This window comes from Ranitomeya variabilis, chromosome 3 (assembly GCF_051348905.1).
Source record: "Ranitomeya variabilis isolate aRanVar5 chromosome 3, aRanVar5.hap1, whole genome shotgun sequence".
NCBI classification, from domain to species: Eukaryota; Metazoa; Chordata; class Amphibia; order Anura; family Dendrobatidae; genus Ranitomeya; species Ranitomeya variabilis.
The window spans coordinates 373,567,730-373,586,407 of NC_135234.1; the positions used below are offsets into that span (position 1 = coordinate 373,567,730).

Below are 18,678 nucleotides of genomic sequence, written 5' to 3' on the forward strand. Positions count from 1 at the left end.
CCCTTGGGCTCAAGTACCACTCCCCCTGTCCCTACGGGTCGGGTGAAATTTCAGTTAACCCTTTCACCTAATCTGCAGGAACGCGATCCTGCCATGACGCCACATAGGCGTCAGAGGTCGGATTGGCACCGACTTTCATGACGCCTACGTGGCGTCACAGGTCGGGAAGGGGTTAATATGATACCTTGGTTGATGAAATCCGTCTTGTGGCTGTTTAATCTGTATTTTCAGTTTTGAGTTAATAATATACTCGTGATGCAGGGCAGCCTGTGGGGGTGGGGGAGTTCTTCAAGTGGTGCTCTGGTTAGGTATTCATGTGTATGGCTTCTGACAGGTTACTGATCCCTCAGCGACCAGCCCCCTAGTTTACATTGATCGGCGATCTGATGGCTGCGCCATCTTCGTGGAGACTTTTTTTTTCTCAAGCAAGAGGTGTATACCATTAATCAGTATAACGGCCCAGAACCGACACTGTCAGTAGGTTACTGTGCACAATCCTGCTGACCTGTTCCCCTTTAAAAGCTCCTCCATCCTGTTAAACATTTTTTCCTCTCAAGCACAGCTGCACCCATCCCATTGAGGTGCAGTCTGTCCCGCCTGTTCCTGACAGAGTAGTAGGCCCAGTTTTCCATGAAACCAACCCTTCCTGCACCAATTTCTAAGCCACTTATCTCTCTAGCTCCTGCTGTCTTTCTAGTGATGCTCGTGGCTCTGGCAGTATTTCTAAAAACACCACCTTGGAGGTCCTGGCCTTCAGCTTCTCTCCTAGTTCCCTGTAATCATTTTTAAAGGACCTCCTACTTCCCTCCAACTTTGCAATTGGTACCGATGTGTGCCATAACCGCTGGGTTTTTACCAGCCCCACCTTTCAATCTGTGTGATTCGCAATATGTTGAACCAGAGCACCTGGCAAATAAAACACTGTTCGGCATTTACGGCCTCGGCGGCAGATGACCCTGCCCGTCTGCCTAATTATAATCCCCTACCACCAATGTCTGTTTGGCCTTTGCTGCACTTCTGTTTCCCTTCTTCTTGCAGCAGTCTTTTTCCTGGTTGCTCGGATAGCTGATGCTACTGTGCAGGCGCCACCGAGACAGATTTTTTTTTTCCATTATACATGCATTACTAAATACAATAACTTAATGCATATAATAAATGCAATCATGCTACAGAGCAGACATCTACCTGCTGAATGTGATTTTTTTTCCCCCATTACATCTTATATTTAGTATGTAAAATAGGGGGCAGGTCAGTGGGGTGGGGGGGAAATCAGTAACCTCTCTTAAGCCATCAGTATGAATACCTAATCAGAGCACCACATAAACCCCCCCACAGGCCACCCCAGGGCACGGGCCTATCATTAACTGAAAACTGCAACTAAAAGATTAAACAACCACGAGACGGATTTCGTCACAGGTATCATTTTACCAGTATAACAGCGCCGACCTGACACTGTAGGTTACCGAGACAAATTCTGCCGACAGGGTCCCTTTAATGCAGCTAATCAGTGGTGTGCCTTTAAAACTCAGTTTGTCAATATGCGGTTCACTAATTTTTCCCCTCAGATTTGCATTAGATGCAAAAAAAGCCACATAAAATGTCTTACAAATGGGGTTTCAGATGTTCCTTAGTTTGCAAAAACCACATCTAAAACTTTTTTTTTTTTTTAAATCATTTTCCTATGCCCGTTACCTCACGTCAGAATCTTTACTTCTGACACAGAAACCTGGTTATACTTCCAAAGCCCTCTCAATAACAATCTATCACACTAAAACATTCCTGCATTGGGTCCCATAAATCTGACAGTGGCCTTCATACAAACACAGAATGTTAGAGTTGGAAGGGACCTCCAGGGTCATAGTGTCCAACCCCCTGCTCAATGCAGGATTCACTAAACCTTCTCAGACAGATGTCTGTCCAGCCTCTGTTTTAAGACCTTGAATCAATGTATCATGAATCCACCAAGCTGAAGAGCTTCTTGAATAGTATACACTTGTATTGTGCTGGTTTCACACTTGCCTTGGGCCGAGCTGCGGAGAGCTGCGTAGTTCCTCCGTTAAGCACCGCCTCACCTCTTCCATTCAGCTCCGCCTACATCAGCATGCGTCCCTATCTTTAACATTGGGTACACAGGCCATGTGAATGTATGTGGATGCTTCTGCATGTGTCGTTTTGACACTGCGCCAAACGCAACATGTTGAATTTTGTTGCGGTTGGCGCAGCATCAAAACAAGGCATGCGGAGGCATCCACATACATTCACATGGCCTGTGTACCCAATGTTAAAGATAGGGACGCATGCTGCTGTAGGCGGAGCTGAATGGAAGAGGTGTGGCAGTGGGCGGGGCTTAATAGGAACTATGCAGCTCTGCCCAACCCAAGTGTGAAACCAGCCTTAGAAAATATGGAAAAAACCCATGCAGATAATAGAAAACATAAATATTTATTTAAAATTAAATACAATTTCAACTTACATTTCTACTTCAGTAACAAAACTCAGGCAAACATATTTATGATACTTGTAAAGAGCGTTTATGTTGCATACTTAAAAACAACAAAGCCAAGATTGGTCCCACATGCTATGCAGAAAACAAAAATTTTACAGATTTTACGTATTGCTACAGGACATATTGGGAATGCCGAAGCTCAGATGATTCTGGCTGGTGCAAATGCAGGAGGTAAGCAAAGAGTATCGGAGATCTCCCAGCCACAGGGCATTGGTGCACAAATGGTTTCCTTCTCTTCAACTTGGAATAATCCCTTCTGTAGCAGCTGAACAGCCTCCCTGGAAAAGACCAATCACAATCATATTTTAGGTTTGTATGAGGATTTGTTATAGATTAATAATCTATCATGTTCATGAGTACATTTAAAGGGAACCTGTCACCCCCCTCAGGCGTTTGTAACTAAAAGCCACCTTGTGCAGCACAAATGCTGCATTCTGACCAGGTGGCTCTTTTAGTTATGATGCCTGCACACGCTGAAATAAACGTTTATAAAATGTGCCCCCTCATACTGTGAAACCGCCCGGGAGGCGGGACTTTCCTTCCTTATCAGACGCAGCACAGCCGTCACTCTGGGCCTGTGCGCCGCCTCCTCTTGCATCATTATCGTCCCCGGCGCATTAAGTGTTTTTTTTTTTTTTTTTCGGGCATGCGCAGTTGTGCTGCCCTTCGTACTTACAGCGCAGGCCTCGGGGACGATGAAGATGCAAGAGGAGGCGGCGCGCACAGGCCCAGAGTGACGGCTGTGCTGCGTCTGATAAGGAAGGAAAGTCCCGCCTCCCGGACGGTTTCCCGGTATGAGGGGGCACATTTTATAAGCGTTTATTTCAGCGTGAGCAGGGAGCATAACTAAAAGAGCCACCTGGTCAGAATGCAGCATTTGTGCTGCACAAGGTGTCTCTTTTAGTTACAAATGCCTGAGGGGGTGACAGGTTCCCTTTAATTATACTACTAACATTTTGCTGGCTTAAAGAGAATCTATTGCTAGGTTTTATTCTCTACTCTGAGAGCAGCATAATTTAGGGGGAAAAAAAACCCTGACTCCAGCGATGTATCACTGACTAGCTGCAGTTTTGATCAAATAACTACTAAGACATTAGACTTTAGGAAAGGTGCAAAATGAAAAACAGGCGAAAAGGCACAAATGCAATTCTGAATCAGGCCCTATGTCTGGAAATATATCTTACCAGGCTGCCCGTGGCATTGCATAGTGAATGCGGGATTGTTGAAAGCCATTGAATGTAGAGGAGGCTGCCACTGTGTAAGCCCCCATGTTATCAAACAGGAGCCAGTCACCAAGTTGAAGCTCTGGTAGCTGAAGATGTTCTGCAATCCGATCTAAGCCATCACATGTTGGTCCCCACAAGCTGCTATTGTAGAATGGCTGATCTGGAGAGGGTTTCTGACGGGAAAACAGAAAGGACTTATTTGTCAAGAGAGTAAAAGTATTCATATTAATGCAAACTTTCAAAAATGTAAAGTTTTCCCAAAATTACAAGTTATATATGTTCTATTCATAAGATAGGGAACAACTTTCTGACAATCCTGAAAATAGGGCTTTGTAGAACTCAGTCTTTGATCCATTCATTGACAATGAGACTGCAAGAAATAGAGTGCTGTTCTTGGCTTTCTGCACCAGTCCCATATACAGGGTGGGCATTTATATGGATACACCCAAATGAAATGGGAATGGTTGGTGATACCAACTTCCTGTTTATGGCACATTAGTAAATGGGAGAGGGAAACTTTTCAAGATGGGTGGTGACCATGGTGGCCATTTTGAAGTCGGCCATTTTGGTTCCAACTTTATTTTGTTTCCAGTGGGAAGAGGGTCATGTGACAAACTTATTGAGAATTTCACAAGAAAAACAATGGTGTGCTTGGTTTTAAAGTAACTTTATTCTTTCATGAGTTAATTTAAAAGTTTCTTTGTTTACAGCCATTGACATGTCGCAGAGGTTAACATGTGAGGAGTGGATAGAAATTGTGTTGATGTCTGGTGAACGCAGTACCCGGTCATTGCAGCAGATTTCAATGCAAGACACCCTACGAGACCACCCATCTCCCATGCTACAGTTAGCAAACTGCTTGCCAAATTTGGTGAAACAGGTTCAGTGTTTGATTTGCCAAAATGTGGACGCAAGAAAACAGTCACTAATGAAGAAACATCAGTGGCTGTCCTAGCTTCATTTAGCAGGAGGCCACAGCGTAGCACTTGCCACATGTCCCTGGAGAGTGGCATCAGTCGAACATCCCTTTGGTAGATATTAGCTACTCACAAATGGCACCCTTACAAAATCCAGCATCTCAACGAGGATGACCCGGATCGGCGTGCTGAATTTAGATTGGGCAAAACAAAATTTGGAACAGGACCCTCAGTTTACAGAGAACATTATGTTCAGTGATGTGGCAAACTTTTGTGAATGGTTAAGTTAACAAGCAAAAAGGAGATTTTTGTTTAATTACCGTAAAATCTTTTTCTCCGAGCCAATCATTGGGGGACACAGACCGTGGGTGTATGCTGCTTGCCACTAGGAGGACACTAAGTGATACAAAGAAAGTTAGCTCCTCCCCTGCAGTATACACCCTCCTGCTGGCCCTCAGCTAACCAGTTCGGTGCAAAAAGCAGTAGGAGATCAGTAACAACATATTAGCTTACAGCATGTCATATTATATATGAGAGTATAGCATGTCGGATTGTAAAAACAAGCATAAGCCAATACTAGGGTGGGAGCTGTGTCCCCCAATGATTGGCTCGGAGAAAAAGATTTTACGGTAAGTAAACAAAAATCTCCTTTTCTCCTACGCCTCATTGGGGGACACAGACCGTGGGACGTACCAAAGCAGTCCCTGGGTGGGGACAACATCAGATCAGGCTCTGTGTAACCGCTACTTACAAGTGCGCCACCGCGGCCTGCAGAGTCCGCCTGCCCAGAGTCACATCTGTGGAAGTCTGGGAATTATAATGCTTCAAGAATGCATGCGGACTGGACGAATCCACAAACGTGCAGGCGTGTCTTGTTGACGCCTGGTGCCTGGAACCCACGATAGACGGGGAGATAGGCTGTCATCTAACACGGAAGGACTACTGGATGGTGAAAGAATACACCAGGCTAAATGGCCGATGGAGACGGCCAAACCCTTCCTGTAAAAGTCAGGAAGCCTTCCTCTTACCGGTAGGAAACCCAAGATACAGTGTCCAACCTTCGGAAGGACGCCGTCCTCAAGACATACCTACTCAGAGCACTTGCTCTGTCCGGAATATGGGGACCTCATTCCATTTTGTGGAGTGGTGCCAAAAGAGATGAGGGAGGAACTATGCCCTCATGACAGTAGTAATACAATACCACCTTGGTAACCAGGGACAGGGAAGGCTTGAGGACAACCTTGCCTTGAAGGAAATAAGAGAAAAAAGTCTGAAAAGACCCGTTAGCACCGAAGACTCGTCAGGATGAGGATATAGCCGAGAGAAAAGGGGGCAACCTTCCCTAATAGAATAGATCCCAATAATCTAACGGTATGCAATAGGGAAGAATTACATGTGAAAAACATCCTGCGAGGTGGTCCCTACTTGCAGTTTTGTTGCAGAAATACAGAAAGCTACCAGCTCCGCAAGTGAACTGACGTGGTCAGTACGGATGTCCGAGGATCACTGGGGCCCTTTCTGCTTCTGAAAAGTTTTCGGAAGTGGAAACTGGTACCACGGAATAACCGGAGCATGCAGTGCGAAGGCTCCTGGATCTCGAGGCCGAACAACCAACTCCAGTACGCCGGCGATCAGTCAGGACGCTATCCGAGCTACAACTGTAGAGCTCCAGTGAAGGCGGGTCTGATGGAATACTTCCGGTGAAGTTCCCACTCACTTGAGGTGAAACCCTGACGACTAAATATGTTCGCAGCCCAGAGTTCTACTTCTGGGATATGAACTGCCAATATCACCGAGTGATAGATCTCGGCCCATGTGAGGTACTTTGGCCATGGTGCTTGAACGTGGGTACTCGCTAGATGATTGACGTATGACACAGCCGTGGCGTTGTCCAATTGAATTCGGATGGGTTGACCCGCCATAAGGAGTGGACCTACTATAGGACTACCCTTGAGATCTCCAGAGCAATGATCGGGAGAAGAGGACTGGCATTGGAAGTTACTAGTAACCATGGAACCGGGAGAAAAAACTCCGGATGAAGAAGGAACTCAGAGGCTATCGTCTGAAAGGCTGCTTGACTTGCTGAAAACTAACGGAGCAAAGGAAACTGTTTCCATTGTCGTCTCCGTTTTTTTTTTTTTTTTTTTTGGAACCCTCCCAGCAAATCGAATGAAATGAGGGGATGAGTGAGCAAGAGCGCGAGCTCCCGTTGAAAAACCATGACCTTGTCCGGAGGGAGATTTACCACCCTTCTGGAGGAATACTGGATCATCCTCAAAAAGGATATCTGCTGGGCTGGAAATGAGGAGTTGTCTAAGTCTAGCCACCAGCCCAGGTGAGAGGGTATCGCAAGAGATATAGACGACTTAGCGTAGTCCTGCAAGGGTGGGTAAACAGTCGGTCAAACAGGATAGGACGACCACGCCTCTAGGTGCAAGATGACAGCCACCATGACCCTTGCGAACACCCTGGATGCGGTAGCAAGGCCGAAGAACAAAGTCGTGACTTAAATGCTATTCACGAATGGAAAAAGCAAAGGAATTTTTGAAGAGGTTAGGCATCCCGAATGTCGATGGATGCCCGAAACTGCACCTTTTTTGTTGAAGTAATGGCTGAGCGGATGAGACTCCATTCGAAGAAGAAGAAGAACCTTGTGAAAAGATTGTTAGAAGTTTGAGGTCCGGAATCGGTCCTACTTATCGTTCCACCTTTTAGTAACCAAGATCCCTTAGATCTAGACTGTCCTGGACAACCCTTTCACTGTTGGTCGGGGCTGCGGAAACGTACGATTGTTCGTTAGTCTCCCGCTCAAGAATATGATTGACCAGCTGAACTGTCTTCAGGAAAGGGATACTGGTGTGAATCAAAGTAGTTAAGGGCTCTAAGCAGGAGACCGTTGCTCTAGCATCCATGCGGCGGATAGGGAGGTTAAAGGGCTGGACCCGTAGTTGCCAAACGGAACAAACCAGATGTGCTATTTGACAGATCGTGGCATTTTTAATTAAGGACATATCGGGCAGGGATACTGGTAGGTAACCCACAGGAGATTGTACCCGGTTAATCTGCCGAGTGGCAGAATGCGCCGCTGCTTCCAGCAGGTCATTGCAGAGTTAAAAATTAGGAGCCTCGATCCACCATCCTCTTAACAAGGAAGTGGAGAGGGAAATTCGCCTACTTGCATCTTCTGTTAAATAGTGGTGATGCAGAGGGGGGTGCTCAGACGCCCGAAAAAAAAAGGATGCCTCTGTACATCCACAGAGTTCAGGTCTCCGGGTGGACAGGACAGGCTGTCTGGCGTTAGGCCTGGACCTTCGAGTGCCCGTCTGTTGATGGTGTGGGGAGACCGGCGCCCATTAAAGTGCCTGTCGCCCTTAAAAATCAGACCAGGCATAGCGTCCCGCGTAGAGGCTTCTGTCCAGTGAATCGCATATCCGGACTGGATGGCAAAAGCTCTACGAGGGAGTTTAGGCTGAGGGAACTAGTTACACTGGGATAAACTGGGATCAGCGGCAGAGGGCTCCTCAATTATGACCAGTTTCGGATTGGTCATGGTGCCCTCAAGACCAGGGAAAACTGGTCGTGTGCCTTTAAGACCAGGGAAAACTGGTCGTGTGCCTTTAAGACCAGGGAAAACTGGTCGTGTGCCTTTAAGACCAGGGAAAACTGGTCGTGTGCCTTTAAGACCAGGGAATACTGGTCGTGTGCCTTTAAGACCAGGGAATACTGGTCGTGTGCCTTTAAGACCAGGGAATACTGGTCGTGTGCCTTTAAGACCAGAGAATGCTGGTCGTGTGCCTTTAAGACCAGAGAATGCTGGTCGTGTGCCTTTAAGACCAGGGAATACTGGTAGTGCGCCATTAAGACCAGGGAATACTGGTCGCGTGCCTTTAAGACCAGGGAAAACTGGACGTGTGCCTTTAAAACCCGGGAATTCTGGTCACGCGCCCTTAAGACCAGGGAATACTGGTCACGCGCCTTTAAGACCAGGGAATACTGGTCACGTGCCTTTAAGACCAGGGAATACTGGTCACGTACCCTTAAGACCAGGGAATACTGGTCACGTGCCTTTAAGACCAGGGAATACTGGTCACGTACCCTTAAGACCAGGGAATACTGGTCACGTGCCTTTAAGACCAGAGAATACTGGTCGTGTGACTTTAAGACCGGGAATACTGGTCATGCGGGTTTAGGTAAAATCTCGCAGCGAGCGAGAAGCGCCAATTTAGGGGACGGAGCTACAGGCACGACGTGGGCGGAGCCTCGAAACTTCCATGATAGGCCCCAGCCGGGGCGTAAATTTCTGCAGCCGGCGTCAGCGTAAGAGTCAGGGGTGGTCACCCGTTGCTCGAGAAAATTGAGCGCTTCCGCGTCAGGCGCTAAGCGCCAGGAAAAAAGGCTAAGCCGCCTTGAGGCGACAGTGCGCTTCTGGAGGTGCGGACTACACATCGGCCGAAGCCGGGAGCTAAATTTGTTAGCCGGCTGGAGCGATACCTCAGGGAGGTGGTCACAGGGAAGTCTGAGACTGCCTGTCAATATCCCGCTGCAGAAGCCCATTGCTGGCAGGATCCACTTACCAACGGTGCGCGTCCCGGCATGGAGCCGCCGCGGATGTCGGGTATTGCAGCGTGGACGGTGCAGGGGTAGAGAGATAAACCTCAATCCATCATCCCTTTGTTAGGGAGGTGGAGAGGAACCGTCCGCCTCCTTGTCCGCTTTCACAGTGGTGGAGGCTGCCCGGACCATGGAGGGGGGCTTCTTCCATGAAGTTCAGCCCATCGGGTCCATGAAAGCACCTCCGCTCCTGAAAGGTATTTCACTGCGGCCTAGTCCGGCTGCAAAAGCCGGGGGCTAAATTTGTGGAGCCTGCCGGTGGAGCGCGTCGGCGGGCCGCGCGCCGGATGATTGCCGCTGGCGTACCGGCCAGTGGCACCCCCAAGACCGCATCTTCCAGGCAGGCAGCGTGAGGAAGCATGGAACCCGAGATCTGCAGGGCGCCTCTCGTCCCAGACGAGAAGCGCCGATATAGGGGGCGGAGTTACGGCCGTGGGAGGGATCTGCCCACTGCGGCCTACTCCAGCTGAAAAGCCGGGTACTAAATTTCCAGCCTGCCTGGGGATGCGCGGCGGCCGCAACGGAGCGACGCTAACCGCCGCAGTTCCCGACCGCCGGCGCCTGTCCCCAGGGGCTCTGTGGGAGGGATCTGCCGAAAGTACCGCCGGCGCCAACCCCATAGAGGCCACTGCGGCCTACTCCGGCTAAAAAGCCGGGGACTAAATTTCCGGCCTGCCCGGCGGTGTGAGGTGGCGCGGCCGCAAAGCGATCCGGAGCGCAGGAGGGGAACTCCTGATGTACTCACAGTCCGGTAATGCAGGTCCCCCTGTCCCTGCGCGCTCCATCCTCATCTGCAATCCCTTTGGGCTCTGCCGCAAGTATGCAACGCCATGTGATGTGGGCCTTGTATGTCGGGCCACCGGAGAGGAACATTAGAGCAGGCTCTATGTGCTCGCCGTCTTGCAGGGGGAAGGGAAATCGGGACCAAAGATGGAAACCCGTTGCCCGAGTAAAATTTGGCGTGCTCCCGCGTCGCAGGAGAGGGACGGGGAGGTATACTCGCCGTGCTCGCCTGTTGCTGGTTCGGGGGAGAGCGGGTCCCATAAAAAAGGATCCGTCGCCCCCTTCACTCCGTTGAATAAAAAATAAAAATTTACAGAAAAATAAAAATTAAAATAAGTTGGGGTCTGAAAACAGACCCAAGTGCCTCCTACAGACACTAAGCAAGAACTGGTTAGCTGAGGGCCAGCAGGAGGGTGTATACTGCAGGGGAGGAGCTAACTTTCTTTGTATCACTTAGTGTCCTCCTAGTGGCAAGCAGCATACACCCACGGTCTGTGTCCCCCAATGAGGCGTAGGAGAAACCACCGCTATTGATCAATGCCACTGGATATGTGAAATTGCTACATGATGATGTGCCCGTTTTTCCAGCAAGATTGTGCACCAACAAATTATGGGTGTCAGATCCAAGAATTTCTACATGAACAGTTTCCTGGAAAGTAGATTGGTAGTTATGGGCCAGTTTAATGGCCACCAAGGTCTCCCGATCTGACCCCCTTAGACTTTTATCTTTGGGGGTCATCTGAAGGCAATTGTCTATGCTGTGAAGTTGCGAGATGTGCAGCATCTGAAACAATGGATACTGGAAGCCTGTGCTAACATTTCTTCTGTGGTGTTGCTATCAGTGTGTCAAGAGTGGGAGAAGAGGGTTGCATTGACAATCCAACACAATGGGCAGCACTTTGAACACATTTTATAAGTGGTCATAAACTTGTAAATAACTCATGAAAGAATAAAGTTATGTTAAAACCAAGCACACCATTGTTTTTCTTGTGAAATTCTCAATAAGTTTGATGTCACATGACCCTCTTCCCATTTTAAAAAATAAATTTGGATCCAAAATGGCCACATTCAAAATGGCCATCATGGTCACCACCCATCTTGAAAAGTTTTCCCCCCTCCCATATACTAATGTGCCACAAACAGGAAGTTGATATCACCAACCATTCCCATTTTATTTAGGTGTATCCATATAAATGGCCCACCCTGTACAATGAATGGAGCAGAGGCCAAGCATGTGCAATCAATATGGAGCCCTTTTACAAGGTGCAAATTATTCCCTATTGCATGGATAGGAGATAACCAGCGATGTTAAAAAAAACCCCTTTAATTAAAAGCTAGCAGAACTGGCACCAACTTGTAGAAAGATTTTTTCTATTCTTAACCATTTCTGTTATTGATATCAACTTTAAAAAGGGCATTGGTCAGAGTTGCACATCTAATGAGACATGTTTAACCCCTTCCCGACATGTGACGGAATAGTACGTCACATGTCGGGACCCCCGCTTTGATGTGCGCTCCGGCGGTGAGCGCACATCAAAGTCGCGACATGTCAGCTGTTTTTTTACAGCTGACATGTGCGCGCAATAGCGGTGGGTGAAATCGCGATCACCCGCCGCTATTAACTAGTTAAATGCCGCTGTCAAACTCAGACAGCGGCATTTAACTACCGCATCCGGCCGTGCGGCCGGATATGAGCGCATCGCCGACCCCCGTCACATGATCGGAGGTCGGCGATGCTTGTACATTGTAACCATAGAGGTCCTGGAGACCTCTATGGTTACTGATCGCCGGTGGCTGTGAGCGCCCCCCTGTGGTCGGCGCTCACAGCACACCTGCATTTTAGCTACATAACAGCGATCTGATGATCGCTGTTATGTAGCAGAGCCGATCGGGCTGTGCCTGCTTCTAGCCTCCCATGGAGGCTATAGAAGCATGGTAAAAGTTAAAAAAAAAAAGTTAAAAAAAAATGTGAAAAAAATAAAATATAAAAAGTTTAAATCACCCCCCTTTCGCCCCAATCAACATAAATCAATTAAAAAAAACCCCAACCTACACATATTTGGTATCGCCGCGTTCAGAATCGCCCGATCTATCAATAAAAAAAAAGCATTAACCTGATCGCTAAACGGCGTAATGAAAAAAAAAAAATCGAAACGCCAGATTTACGTTTTTTTGGTCGCCACGACATTGCATTAAAATGCAATAACGGGCGATCAAAAGAACGTATCTGCACCAAAATGCTATCATTAAAAATGCCAGCTCGGCACGCAAAAAATAAGCCCTCACCCGACCCCAGATCACGAAAAATGGAGACGCTACGGGTATCGGAAAATGGCGCAATTTTATTTATTTATTTTTTTGCAAAGTTTGGAATTTTTTTTCACCACTTAGGTAAAAAAGAACCTAGTCATGTTAGGTGTCTATGAACTCGTACTGACCTGGAAAATCATAATGGCAGGTCAGTTTTAGCATTTAGTGAACCTAGCAAAATAGGCAAGCAAAAAACAAGTGTGGGATTGCACTTTTTTTTGCAATTTCACTGCACTTGGAATTTTTTTCCCGTTTTCTAGTACACGACATGGTAAAACCAATGATGTCGTTCAAAAGTACAACTCGTCCCGCAAAAAATAAGCCCTCACATGGCCAAATTGACAGAAAAATAAAAAAGTTATGGCTCTGGGAAGGAGGGGAGCGAAAAACGAAAACGGAAAAAGCTCCGGGGGTGAAGGGGTTAATATCAGTGTAATTAAAGTATTCTTGATTGATTTAAATATTAGCAGTGCACATGGGAAAGTTGGGGTTTCTCAAGTTAAAGGCTGATCACCAGCTTTAAATATAGGCATCACCCATGCAAAATATCCATAGAAATGTATCAGACAATACCTTGTGAAGAACAGGTTTAGGGTGAGCATGGTCAAAGAAGATGCAGTTGAACGACCCATAAACGCCATCATTGACATAATACATGATGTTCTTGTTAGGACAAGTTTCTTCATCTAAAAATAAATAATTACATAGTGAACCATATATCTAGACTAAATATCACATTAAAAAAAGCAAATGTTATGGTCAATCAGAAATCAAGCAATAAGAGAACATCGTAAGAAAATCTGATCTAAGTATCCCATTTTCAACTTTGCCTGAAGAATAGGTTTTCCACTTTAAGACTTAGCCAAACTGATTTTCCCCTTTAATTGTGCATTTTTTATTAAACCAAATATTACGTTACATTAGAAGTATAGCACTTGAGGTAGATTTTGTAAAATTATGGCATAGGATATAAATATCAGATTGGTGAAGGTTTGACATCTTCAGCTGAAAATCACATATTACAGCTCAGTCCCATTCACTTTAATAGGACACAGCAGCAGAGAGTTGGCGTACCGGCTCTTTGACCTATCCTAAAGACATATCAATATTGAAGTCCCAAAAACCGTATCAAAAGGGAACCTGTGTTTGGACTTGTGCTCCTCGAATAGCAATGAGTGAACGTGCTCTGGTCTTATCCAAGCATGCTCGGGTGTTATCAGAGTATCTTGGGCATGTTCGGATAATATGTTAGAGTCCCTGTGGCTGCATGTTTTGCAGCGTCTAGACTCAAACTTATTATCTGAGCACGTTCGCTCATCACTATCCCAAAACCATGGGCAGAATAAATCAGGGAAAACATACTTTGAGCATGTTGTCAGGTACTGTGAGTTTTAGATGACAAGCCCAAAGACAGTCCACAGTGGCTTCCCCCTGGCCGGATCCCCTTGACTGACAGCTCTCTCCCTATGTCTGTACATCAGAAGAGACCTGTCAGTCAAGAGGATTTGGGCAGGAAGAAGCCACTGGAGACCGGCAATAATACAGCCAGTGTCTGATTCATCCTGTCCATGGTTCAGGCAGCATGAACCTTCTGCTGTATACCAGCTAAAACACAAAAAATAAAAAAAATTAACAGTAGTAAAAAGGGAACCTGACAGGTCCCCGATGCCCCCAGAACCAGCAGAAGTTGTCTGCATATATAAATTACCTAAACCCATAATCCTATTGAGGTAGGCAGTAAGCACTTTAGTATGTAATAAAACACATATTCAACCAAGCCAATGGTACAAAGTGACTAGAAAAAGGTTTAGGAATAAAATTATTATTTTTATTAAATACAAAATATTTAAAACTAAATTTTAAGAAGACAGGGGAGAAGATACCTCAAAAAATATTCAGGGAATGGTACAGTGCCTGTACCACACAGTGTCAGAATGTTAATCTGCAGGTTCACCCCATATAGCTGCAGGTAAATAGCGGTTACATGACATAACGGTCAGTGAGAAATTTCTATACCTTATATAACCAATACTGTAAGCATTGGTGCAAAATTTTAGAGTATTTTACCATATAAAGACACGCTTCTAAAAATAGTTAGTATGAAGTGCATGTTCTCCTTAGATCTTAAATAGACAAATAAAATGCTTAGCCATTTCCAGTTCATGTCCTAGAAAAAGATTGCATCAGTAATGAACGCTACTGAAAGCTTTTGTGCCATGGCAATACTGACGTGTAGGACGTACCATCTGATCCCGAGTTGTCCAAGTGCACTTCCTTCTTAGCAATGATGTTTACAGCCAGAGAGAAGGCGGATGCTACATAGTATCTTCCGGGTTCCGCAATGATTTTCACAGCGGAGCCTTCGGGGAAGTACAGGTCCAGTGCTGGGTTTATCACTGCTGAAATCTGTTTCCAAAATACATGTTAAGTTAGTTTTTCATACACGGGCCGACATTCACAGAATGTGCTCACATTCTAACAGTATGTTTTCTTACCTCTTCAAATCGAATTCTTGAATCATCAGTCCCAGGGAAGCCCCCTCCAATATCCAGCAACCACATCTTGTACCCAAACTCTGATGCCATCTCAAACACCAGCCTGGCATCGGAGATGGATTGCACGTATGCCTTGGGATCGCTGCAGCCGCTCCCCACATGGAAACTGAAATGAAAGCTTTGTATTTTAGCTACAGGCAAACAAAAAAGAAAACATTTGCTACAAATTGTTTGCACTACAAGTAAACAGATCTGCTATGGAAATTAGCAACAGAACAGTATACGCTGACTTTACAGGTCATTCTTCCAAATGACCAAATCATCTGAAATATAATGAAGGTCTAGCTAGAAGAGTCTAGGTGGCAGTAGCTGTCCTAAACCCCAAAAATGATATTTATAGCTATAAAACTTACCTAACACCAATAACATCGACATTTAGATTCTTAGCCAATTCGAGAAGCTGCCTGCAGGATTTTAAGGGTGCCCCAAATTTCACACTAAGTCGGGAAGAAGACTTGGAGTCATCGGTAGCAATGCGAAGTACCATCCTATGAACAGAATATCTCAGTTTAGGTGTTAAACGCTCTAGGCAGTTTTCAGATGAGAGTGATGTAGCCTCCTATCTGTAAACTATGGCTTTTCAGCAGCAGGTACATACTTTGCATTCGGGTGGCTTCGTGACACTTTGGATAACTCGACTTCGTTGTCAAACGTCATCATTTGGACTCCATTCTTGGCAGCAAATTTAATCTGGGATATCTGCTTACATGGGTTGGCATAAATGATATTTTCTGGGCTTACACCTGTGCTTTGGACCAATTCAATTTCTGCCTGTGTAGAAGAATAAATAGAATCGAGTGTTACACATACAATATTCCACATTGCAGCATGCAGGCGGAGATTAGGTGAAAGTCCGCCATTACCTTGCTGGCACAGTCAAAGCCTGCTCCAAGTTCTGCTAGGATCTGGACTACGCCTCTGCTGCTATTGCACTTCACAGCGTAGAAAGGCTTCACACGTGGCAGAGCTTTAAGAAAACGCAGATGCTTCCTCACAACATCCCCCAAATCCGCAACAAAGAAAGCATCCTTGTCATCCTGGAAACACAAAACAAGAGTTAGAAAATGGAAATCGGCACACATTTTCTAAATAATTTTCTTTTCTCATGAAGAATTTTACTTATGTGCAACCCCCATTCCAAAAAAAAAAACAAAACACAACTTTAGAAATGTCAGAAGGTTTGATTGTTGATGGTCCTTGTTCTGAGCCCCCAATGACCTCTGAAATTGAGTGGTAGAATCAGATGAGAGCTGCTCCCCTTGGGTAGGTAGGTTTAGCCTAAGATAGGATTAGAGACTATCTATAGGGTAACCTGAGCCCTCTAAGCGGCAGGTGGGTCTTACTAGACCCCATGATTAAAATTTCTGACATGTCGCTATGAAGTCACAGGAATTTTTCTGGGTCAGGGATTAAACATTAGTGGTGCTACAAAATACTCACAGTCTCTGAGACGTCATTAATGATTTCCTCCATCAAGTCTCTGGCCACAAAGCCTTCCTCCACCATGATGAAGTCAGACTCCTGGATGTACCTTGGCATTTTTGTGTTCTAATGGGGTCCAACGGACTGGCCAAAACTTTGTTGTTTAGAAGTATGCAACAAGCTGAAGAGGACAATAGAAAAAGGATTGGAAATATAGACATGAAATAATACCAATAAATCACATGTCAGGGATATTACACTTACAATGCTAATGAATACAGCCACATTAAAGGGCACCGGCCACAGAGTGGGTGCAGCCACAGGCGAGGGCACCGGTCGGGGGGGGGGGGGGATTATGCAGCCACAGGCGAGGGCAAGGACCAAGCGGGCCAGCCACAGGCGAGGGCAAGGACCAAGGTGGGGCAGCCACAGGCGACAGCAAGGACCAAGGTGGGGCAGCCACAGGCGACAGCAAGGACCAAGGTGGGGCAGCCACAGGCGACAGCAAGGACCAAGGTGGGGCAGCCACAGGCGAGGGCAAGGACCAAGGTAGGGCAGCCACAGGCGAGGGCAAGGACCACAGAGGGGGGGGGAATGCAGCCACAGGCGAGGGCAAGGACCAAGGTGGGGCAGCCACAGGCGAGGGCAAGGACCAAGGTGGGGCAGCCACAGGCGACGGCAAGGACCAAGGTGGGGCAGCCACAGGCGACGGCAAGGACCAAGGTGGGGCAGCCACAGGCGACGGCAAGGACCAAGGTGGGGCAGCCACAGGCGACGGCAAGGACCAAGGTGGGGCAGCCACAGGCGACGGCAAGGACCAAGGTGGGGCAGCCACAGGCGACGGCAAGGACCAAGGTGGGGCAGCCACAGGCGAGGGCAAGGACCAAGGTGGGGCAGCCACAGGCGAGGGCAAGGACCAAGGTGGGGCAGCCACAGGCGAGGGCAAGGACCAAGGTGGGGCAGCCACAGGCGAGGGCAAGGACCAAGGTAGGGCAGCCACAGGCGAGGACCAAGGTAGGGCAGCCACAGGCGAGGGCAAGGACCAAGGTAGGGCAGCCACAGGCGAGGGCAAGGACCACAGAGGGGGGGGGAATGCAGCCACAGGCGAGGGCAAGGACCAAGGTGGGGCAGCCACAGGCGAGGGCAAGGACCAAGGTGGGGCAGCCACAGGCGAGGGCAAGGACCAAGGGGGGAGAATGCAGGGCGGGGGGGGGGAATGCAGCCACAGGCGAGGGCAAGGACCACATTGTGGGACTGAGGGGCATAAAGTACAGATGGCATCACACTACATGCAGTGAGCCATAATGATGCTGCAGTAGTGTCCCGTGCCCAGGCCAGAAGTCCTCACCTGTTATCAGAAGGCCCAGGGAGGCGCTCCTCTCAGCCCAGGACGTGTGCGGTCGCCGCTGCTGGCGTCTTGTAATCTCTGCAGGAAGAGCATACAGTAATGAGGATGAGCATTGCGGCAGCTGGCGGACATGGCAGCAGTGGCAGGCGATGCCACCCGGCCTCAGTAGTGGCTCCTCACCTTAAAACACATTTACACGGCCGCTTCCCATGTGGTGGCAGTAAAAGAATGACCGTAATCCCGTCCTCACCGCAGCGCGCTTCTGGCTCTCTTGTCTTCACTAATGGCGCATCTCCCTTTATAGTGACAGAGCCTGCAGTGATGTCATGGGTTTCCAGGCAACAGTGTTCTTCGAATTCAGTCTTTGCTCCGCCCATGACCACGCCCACCCCATACATCAAGGTAGTATGAAGTGCTGGTGCCTGGGAGTTCCCGGCTGTCGTAGCACGTGACGGTGACTAATAACGGCGGAATCCGTACAGTGTCACGTGATCAATTTAGTGAGGTCATCTCGTTTCTCAGGACACTAAGGTGGTCCTTTCCAGTAACATGTTAGGGAATTGCTTAACTAATAGTTACCCAATGCACTCAACAACACAACTGCTATGGAGGAGACAATGGGTGGGAGTTCATGTTACACTGAATCCCATCTGCAGACCATTGTCTACAGAACCAGCTTTCTGGTGTCTCACTATATGGTGGAGGAGCGTTTATGTGCTATTCAACACTGGGGAGCAAGAATGACTGCTGCCCCCTTACCCCTAATACGCCCCTCATTCTGCTGCCCCTTACCCCTAATACGCCCCTCATTCTACTAACGCTTACCCCTAATACGCCCCTCATTCTGCTGCCCCTTACCCCTAATACGCCCCTCATTCTACTAACGCTTACCCCTAATACGCCCCTCATTATGCGGCCCCTTACCCCTAATACGCCCCTCATTCTGCTGCCCCTTACCGCTAATACGCCCCTCATTCTGCTGCCCCTTACCCCTAATACG

The 18,678-nt window shown here is 47.5% G+C and overlaps 1 protein-coding gene across 1 annotated transcript; it reads right to left on the reverse strand.

Moving 5' to 3' along the window:
* Positions 1-2,423: 2,423 nt before the first annotated feature.
* AZIN2 (antizyme inhibitor 2) lies at positions 2,424-18,037 on the reverse strand. The gene is made up of 11 exons (XM_077295977.1): positions 17,859-18,037; positions 17,679-17,756; positions 16,349-16,511; positions 15,772-15,945; positions 15,507-15,679; positions 15,262-15,396; positions 14,849-15,014; positions 14,597-14,759; positions 12,927-13,039; positions 3,691-3,905; positions 2,424-2,784 (listed from the first exon to the last, which is right to left on the reverse strand). The coding sequence occupies exons 3-11, from the start codon at positions 16,445-16,447 to the stop codon at positions 2,646-2,648; spliced, it is 1,377 nt and encodes a 458-aa protein (XP_077152092.1). The 5' UTR covers positions 16,448-16,511; positions 17,679-17,756; positions 17,859-18,037; the 3' UTR covers positions 2,424-2,645.
* Positions 18,038-18,678: the final 641 nt, after the last annotated feature.